At 36.4% G+C, this 8,701-nt stretch overlaps 1 protein-coding gene across 1 annotated transcript in view; it reads left to right on the forward strand.

Moving 5' to 3' along the window:
- IQUB (IQ motif and ubiquitin domain containing) overlaps nt 1-8,701 on the forward strand; it is a 79,550-nt gene that overhangs the window by 59,922 nt on the left and 10,927 nt on the right. The window contains exon 10 of the mRNA XM_010831740.1: nt 1,292-1,468. Within this exon, the coding sequence (XP_010830042.1) occupies nt 1,292-1,468 (177 nt within the window). The remainder of the gene's footprint in view (nt 1-1,291; nt 1,469-8,701) is intronic.

Raw genomic sequence — 8,701 nt, forward strand, 5'->3', positions numbered from 1 at the left:
GCTTTTGAACTGTGGTGTTGGAGAAGACTCTTGAGAGTCCCTTGGACTGCAAGGAGATCCAACCAGTCCATCCTAAAGGAGATCAATCCTGGGTGTTCATTGGAAGAACTGATGTTGAAACTGAAACTCCAATACTTTGGCCACCTAATGCGAAGAGCTGACTCATTTGAAAAGACCCTGATGCTGGGAAAGATTGAGGGCAGGAGGAGAAGGGGACGACAGAGGATGAGATGGTTGGATGCCATCACCAACTCAATGGACATGAGTTTGAGTAAAGTCCGGGAGTTGGTGATGGACAGGGAGGCCTGGTGTGCTGTGATTCGTGGGATTGCAAAGAGTCAGACACGACTAGCAACTAAACTGAACTGATACATCTCTAAGTAATATACTGTAGTGTTGCTTATTTTTGAATTTTATTTAAATGCAATGAGACAGTAAGTATTATTTTGTGCCTTGCTTCATTTGATAAACATTAATTGGTAAGATTTAAATTTATTATTGTATATAACTCTAGTTAATTCATTTCTATATATTAGATAATACTTTATTGTATGAACAAAAGTGTTAATCACTCACAGTCACTCAGTTGTGTCTGACTCTTTGTGAACCCATGGACTGTAGTCCATCAGGCTTCTCTGTTCATGGAATTCTCCATGCAGAAAAACTGGAATGGGTAGCCATTCCCTTCTCCGTGCGATCTTCCTGACCTAGGGATTGAACCTCCGTCTCCTGTGTTGTAGTGGATTCTTTACCATCTGAGCCACCTACTTTTTCACTTATTTATGTGATCAATTTATTTATGGATATTTGGTTATTTCTGATTTTGAACTGGTTTGAACAATGACTCCGTGCACATTTCTTTAAAGCACTTTAGTAGAATTGCTGGGTTGTAGATTATGGATATCTTAAATTCCAGTAGATAATGTCAATTTCTTTTCCAAATTAGTGGTATCCATCTATACTTATGGGATTTCCTGGTGGTTCAGCTGATAAAGAATCCACCTGCAATGTGAGAGACCTGGGTTCAATCCCTGGGTTGGAAAGACCCCCTGGAGAAGGGAACAGCTACCCATTCCAGTATTCTGGCCTGGAGAATTCCATGGAGTATCCATGGGGTTGCAAAGAGTTGGACATGATTGAGTGACTTTCACTTCCACTTTCATCTATACTCACATTAGCAATGGTTCATTACTTTTGGAATCTAGATTTAGCTTGTTTGGGTGATAACTTTAAAAGCTAACTTGATGATATTTAATGTTCTATACAAAATATGTGTGTGTATTTTACACAGGAACATGAATGTAAACTGACTCAGGAAATCCTGGAATTGATTGACAGGGAGGTTGACCTTATGATGAGAGGAGTCAAACATCAGAATCTTGAAGGACTCAGAAAAAGGATTGCAACACTCTTTTTTCATTACATCAAAACACCTCTGTTTAATCCAGAAGTTGCAAGACACCTTAAGGTACTCTACCTTTTTCCCCCCCTGTATTCCTTTATTAGAATTCTATGCTTGGAGGAGCCTGGTGCAGGCTACTGTCCATGGGGTAGCAAAGAGTTGGATATGACTGAGCGACTTCACTTTTCATGCTATAGTAAAATGAGGTATATTCAAATTTTCTTTAGTACTTTACTAGGGGTCCATGTGGAAGATCATCTTATTGATGAAATTTTCTTTGAATGATATTTTTTATGTTGATAAATGAACCATTTAACGTTTTCTGTTTGTATTTCCAACCTTGAATTCTCTCCTACTCTCTGGATCAAGTGTCCAGTTGAATACTGTACTGTATTGAATACCTCACAATCTCTCACACCTTCCAGCTTTTGCACATTCTGTTGCTTCCACCTGGAATGTTGTCCCTGACTTTACCCAGCCAGCTCCTCTTTATTTTTTAGGACTCAGTTCACATGCACTCTTCTTCATTAGGCCTCAGAGAAAGTTAAACTCTTCATTTCTGAGATTCTACATGCACCTTTGTGTTCCTTTATAATACTTACCACATAGTTATAATTATTACTGAAGTGATTCACATATATATCCTGCAAGAACTTCAAATGTAATATTTGAATTAAATTACTTTTTCCAACTCCAATATGCTTAGCCATCTTTGGAGATTTTTCTTTCTAAAAGCTTTGCCGTCTTACTTTGCAAGACTATTTAAAACACCTTTAGTAAATTTTTTGAGGGGCTTGTTAAAGAGTTTGAAATATTAATAATGTTGTTCCAATGATTATTTTTAGAGTAATAATCTCTAATAATTTGAGAAGCTGACCAAACATCTATTTTTCTTAACATAAGCAAAAATCTCAGTAGAATCTTTTAGAAAAAGTAAAATTGTTTGATTTTTATGTTGTTTCTTTTAATGAATTTTTGAAACTTAATTATATTGCAGGAGAACTTTAAAATATAACAAAAGCCCAAGAGAAAAGTTGACCATCAAATTATTTATCATTGTTCTATTTTTCCAAACTACTTTTTAGTCTTCTATGGACTTACACAATTTTCATATGCTCGTGGCAGTATAATAGAATTCAGTGTTCTATACATTCACATAACATTATACCATTTTATTCACTTTTTAAATTTATCTTTGGTAAAATCCAATGTTTTTGATAAGTTTTGACAAATACAGTGTTGTGTAATCAACAGCCAATAGCACAATCAAGATAAAATAGTCTTTTCACCTCCCTGAAATTCCCTCATTATGCTACTTTATAATCAGTCCCCCAGGATGCCTAACCCTTGGTAAACACTGTTCAGCATTTTATTTCTGTAGTTATACCTAACCCTGTCCTATAAATGGAATCATATGATATGTACAAGCATACCATGTTTTATTGCACTTCACTTTATTGAACTTTGCAGTTGCTGTTTTTCTTTCTTCCTTTTTTTAAATAAGTTGAAGATTGTGGCAACCCTTCATTGAGCAAATCTATTGGCACAATTTTTCCAACAGCTTTTGCTCACTTTGTGTCTCTGTGTCACATTTTGGTAATTCTTAGAATGTTTCACACTTTCTCATGTTTATTAAGTTTCTTACAGTGATTTGTGGTTGTTGATCTTTGATGTTGCTATTATAATTGTTTTGGGACATCATAAACTTTGCCCATATAAGACAGCAAATTTAACTGATGTGTGTATTCTGACTGCTCTACCAACTGGTGGTGCTTCCTTCTCTCTTCCTCTTCTCAGTTCAGTTCAGTTGCTCAGTCGTGTCCAATTCTTTGTGACCCCATGAATTGCAGCACACCAGGCCCCCTCCTCAGACAACCCCTATTCCTTGAGACACATTATTGAAATTAGGCAAGTTAATAACCTTAGAAAAGCCTCTAATGTTTAAGTGAAAAGAAGAGTTGCACACCTCTACCTTTAAATCAAAAGCTGGAAATGATTAAACTTAATGAGAATAGGCCAAAAGCTAAGCCTCTTGCACCAGTTAGCCAACTTGTGAATGCAAAGGACAAGTTCTTGAAGGAAATTAAAAGTGCTACTCCAGTGAACACATGAGTGATAAGAAATTGAAACAGCCCTGTTGCTGGTGTGGAGAGAGTTTGAGTCGTCTGGATAGAAGATCAGACCTACCATAACATTTCCATAAGCCAAAGCCTGGTCCAGAGCAAGGCCCTAATGCTCTTCATTTTCTTGAAGGCTGAGAGAGGTAAGAAAGCTGCAGTAGAAAAGTTTGAAGCTCACAGCAGTTGGTTCATGAGATTTAGGGAAAAGAGCCCTCCATAACATAAACGTAGAAGCAACAAGTTATCCAGAAGATCTTGCCAAGATAATTAATGAAGATGGCTACACTACACAAAAGATTTTTAGTATAGATGAAATGGCCTTATACTGGAAGAAGATGATATCTAGGACTTTCATAGCTAGAAAGAAGTCAAATTCCTAACTTCGAAGCCTTAAAGGACAGACTGACTCTCTCAGCTAATGCAGCTGGTGACTTTAAGTTTAAGCCAGTGCTCATTTACTATTCTGAAAATACTAGAGTCCCTTAAGATTTATTACCAAGCTGTTCTGCTTGTGCTCTGTAAATGGAAAAACAAAAGTTTATATAACAGCACATCTTTTTCCAACCATGGTTTAGTTAATGTTAATATTTTAAGCACACTGTTGAGACTTACTGCTCAAAAAAAAAAAAAAAAAGATTCCATTCAAAACAAAAAGAGAAAAGCAACTACTAGCATACGAGGAAACTCTTAAGACTATCAGCTGACTTTTCAACAGAAACTTTGCAGGCTGAAAAGGATTGGCATAATATATTCAAAGTGAGAAAAGGGGGAAAAAAAAAACTACCATCAAGAATATTCTACCTGGCAAGGCTATCATTCAGATTTGAAAGGGAGATAGAGTTTTACTAACAACCAAAGCTTAAATAATTCAGCATCACTAAACCACCTGTACCAGAAATTTTAAAGGACTACTCTAAGCAGAAAAGACTACAGCTAGAAATAAGAAAGTTATGAAAGCAAAGATCTTATTAGTAAAGGCAAACATACAGTAAAGATAGTAGATCAACCACTTAGACAACTAGTAGGAAGGTTAAAAGACAAAAGTAGTAAAATCATCTATCCACAATAAGTAATTAAAGGATACAAAAAACAAAAGATGTAAAATATAATGTCAGAAATATTAAAAATGGCATTGGTGGCTGGTGGAATAAAGATACAGGGATATTAGAACATGTTTGAACTTAAGGGAACATCAACTTAAAAATAATATATGTTGTTGTATATTAACCTCATGGTAACCACAAGCCAAAACCTGTAATAGATATACACACAAAAGAGAAAATCCAAACATAACACTAAAGAAAGTCATCAAATCATAAGAGGAAGAGAACAAAAGAAGAAAGGAGCAACAAAAACAATAATAAAAAACCATAAACCAACCAGAAAACAATAAACAAAATGGTTATAAGTACATCCCTATCAATAATTTCTTTAAATGTAAATGGACTAAATGCTCCAAATAAAAGATATAGAATGGCTGAATGGATAAAAAATATACAAGAGCCATGTATATGTTGCCTACAGGAGACTTTCTTCAGATCTAAAGAAACAGGCAGACTGAGAGTGAAGGGATGGAAAAGGGTATTCCATGCAAATGAAAGCAAAAAGAAAACTGGAGTGCATGCTTAGTTGTGCTTATTTGCTCAGTCATGTCTGACTCTTTGTGACTCCATGGACTGTAGCCCGCCAGGCTCCTCTGACCATGGGGATTCTCCAGGCAAGAATACTGGAGTGTGTTGCCATGCCCTCCTCCAGGGGACCTTCCCAACCCAGGGATCAAACCCAGGTCTCCTCCATTGCAGGTGGATTCTTTAATGTCTGAACCACCAGGGAAAAGATAGACTTTAAAACAAAGACTGTGCTAAGACAAAGAAGGACATTACATAATTATAAAGTGATCAATCCATCAAGAAGATAGCAACTGTGAATATATATGTATCAAACCAGGATTAGCTAAATATATAAAGGAAATGCAACAAACATAAAGGAAAAAATTGACAGTAACACAATAATAGTAGGGAATTTTAACACCCCACTTTCATCAATGGACAGATCATTGAAACAGAAAATCAATAAGGAAACAGTGGCCTTAAATGACATTGTAGACCAAATGACTTAATAGATATTGTATATGAAACATCCCCTCCAAAAGCAGTGAAATACACAATCCTTTCAAGTGCTCATGGAACATTCTCCAGTATAGATCTCATGCTAGGCCACAAAACAAGTCTCAATAAATTTAAGAAGACTGAAATCTATCAATCATCTTTTCAAACCGTATAAGAATAGAAATCAGCTACAAGAAAAAAAAAAACTGCAAAAAACACAAACATTGGGAGGTTAAGCAATGTGCACTAAATGACCAATGGTTCACTGAATAAATCAAACAGAAAATTAAAAAAATACCTGGTGACAAATAAAAATACAATGATCCAAAACTAATGAGATGCAGTAAAAGCAGTTCTAAGAGGACAGTTGATAGTGATACAAACCTACTTCAGGAAATAAGAAAAGAATAAGCCACCTAACATTACACCTATGCAAATTAGAAAAAGAAGAACAAACAAAACACAAAATTAGTAGAAGGAAAGAAATAATACAAATCAGAGCAGAAATAAATAAAATAGAGATTAATAATAAATCTAAGAGCTGGTTCTTTGAAAAGATAAACAAAATTAGACAGACTCATCAAGAAAAATAGAGGTACCAAGTCAATAAAATCAGAAATAAAAAAGGAAATAAAGTTACAACCAACACTACAGAAATACAGAGGATTATAAGAGATTTTACTATGAACAGTTTATACACCAATAAAGTAGACAAACTACAAGAGATAGATAAAATCTTACAAATATACAGTCTCCCAAGAATGAATCTGGAAGAAATAGAAATAGTGAACAGACCAATTACCAGTAATGAAATTGAATCAGTAATCAAAAATTCCCAACAAACAAAAGCTCATGACCAGACTGCTTCACAGGAAATGGTATTAAACATTTAAAGAAGAATTAGCATTTATCCTTCCCAAACTACTCCAAAAAGCTGAAGGGGAAAGAATATTTTCAAACTCACTCTTTGAGGACAGCATCACCATGATACTGAAACCAAAGACAACACAGAAAATTACATACAAATATCACTGATGAACATACATGCTTAAGTCCTCAACAAAAGGTTAGCAAACTGAATTCAACAACACACTAAAAGGATCATGCACCATGATCAAGAGAGACATCTCTGGGATGCAAGAATGTTTCAACACTGCAATTCAGTATCATATACCACATTAACAAATTGAAGAATGAAAATTATATGATCATTTCAATAGATGCAGGTAAAGTTTTGACAGTCTTCAATGTTTATTTGTGATTAAAATTTCTCAACAAAGTGGATATAGAGGGAACACACTTCAACATAATAAAGGCCATATATGACAAACCTACAGCCAACATAATACTCAATAGTATACAGCTGAAAGCATTTCCTCTATGATCAGGAACAAAAAAAGGATGCCCACTCTTGCCACTTTTATTCAACATGGTATTGGCAGTTCTCACCAAATCATTTTGTCAAATCATTGTGTAGAACATCTGAAACTAACATAATATTGTACATCAAGTAATATATTTCAATACTTAAAAAATATAATAAATACAAGTCCTTCCACCAGAAAAAAGAAGACTCAGATGATAGCATCTTTGAGTAAGAGTACTTTTAATTAATGTATCAGATGAGGTAATATCCAAAACGACTTATACAACTCAATAGCAAAATAATTTTAATCCAATTTAAAAATCGGCAAAGGACCTGAACAAACACTTTCCTGAAGAAGGCATACAAATAGTTAACATGTATATGAAAAATTGTCACTCATTATCACTAATCATCAGAGAAATGCAAATCAAAACCACAATGAAATATCACCCCCTCAATGTTAAAATGTCTGTTATTAAAATAACAGAAGATAACAAGTATTGGCAAGGATGTGAAAAAAAGGGAATCCTTGTGTACTGTTAGTGGAAATGGAAATTCATACTGCCATTATGGAGGTTCCTCAAAAAATTAGAAATAGAACTACTATATAAAAATGCAGAATTTCAGAGTTTGAACACTGATGAATGAGCCAACCCAAATTTAGTGTGAAGTTGGAATGAAATGAGAACACTTGTTTTAGTGGGCTTTTATTTATATATGAATTTATCTATTGCCTGTAAGAAAAATTAATACAGAATAGCACCAAAAATCTAAATTCTTCTTAAAAATAAGTGTCAAAGGACTTTTTTCCCCCTTCTTTTTGGAAAGTTTTCTTGCTATTGCAACTCAAAGCCTCTACCTACTCATTTTTTTCAGCCAGTTAATTTTCTAGGTGATTTTACCACATGTATCTAAAAGTTGATGAACAATAGAGTTTTAACATTTTGACAGAGCGAATGAATATGACTTGAAATTTAAATTTTTCATAGAATAGAAAGTTAGGGAAAAATATAACTTTAAGATTAACCAACTATTTATCTCATTCTAAGATAAGTTAGACAAGGCTGTGGTCCTAGTGTGATTAGATTGACTAGTTTTCTGTGAGTATGGTTTCAGTGTGTCTGCCCTCTGATGCCCTCTTGCAACACCTACAGTCTTACTTGGGTTTCTCTTACCTTGGGCGTGGGCTATCTCTTCACGGCTGCTCCAGCAAAGCACAGCCGGGGCACCTTACCTTGGACAAGGGGTATCTCCTCACCGCCGCCCTTCCTGATCTTCAACGTGGGATAGCTCCTCTAGGCCCTCCTGCGCCCGTGCAGCCACGGCTCCTTAGAAGTGGGGCTGGTCCTCCCGGCCGCCACCCCTGGCCTCCGGCGTGGGGTAGCTCCTCTCGGCCGCTGCCCGTGACCTCGGACACGGGGTAGCTCCTCTCAGCCACCCCCCAACCTCGGACATGGGGTAGCTCCTCTCCACCATTTCTGTTGCAGCCTGGCACTCTCGGCCGCTGCCCCTGACCTTGGACATGGGGTAACTCCTCTTGGCCACCGCCTTTCGGGCATGGGGTCCTCCCGGCTTCTGCCCCTGACCTCGGATGTGGGGTACCTCCACTCGGCTGCGCTTTGCCTGCGCTTAGTGTGCCGGTCAGGTCAAGTGGGCCTTAGAAAGCATCACTACGAACAAAGCTAGTGGAGGGGATGGAATTCCA

Source organism: Bison bison, unplaced genomic scaffold, assembly GCF_000754665.1.
Source record: "Bison bison bison isolate TAMUID 2011002044 unplaced genomic scaffold, Bison_UMD1.0 scf7180017864530, whole genome shotgun sequence".
NCBI classification, from domain to species: Eukaryota; Metazoa; Chordata; class Mammalia; order Artiodactyla; family Bovidae; genus Bison; species Bison bison.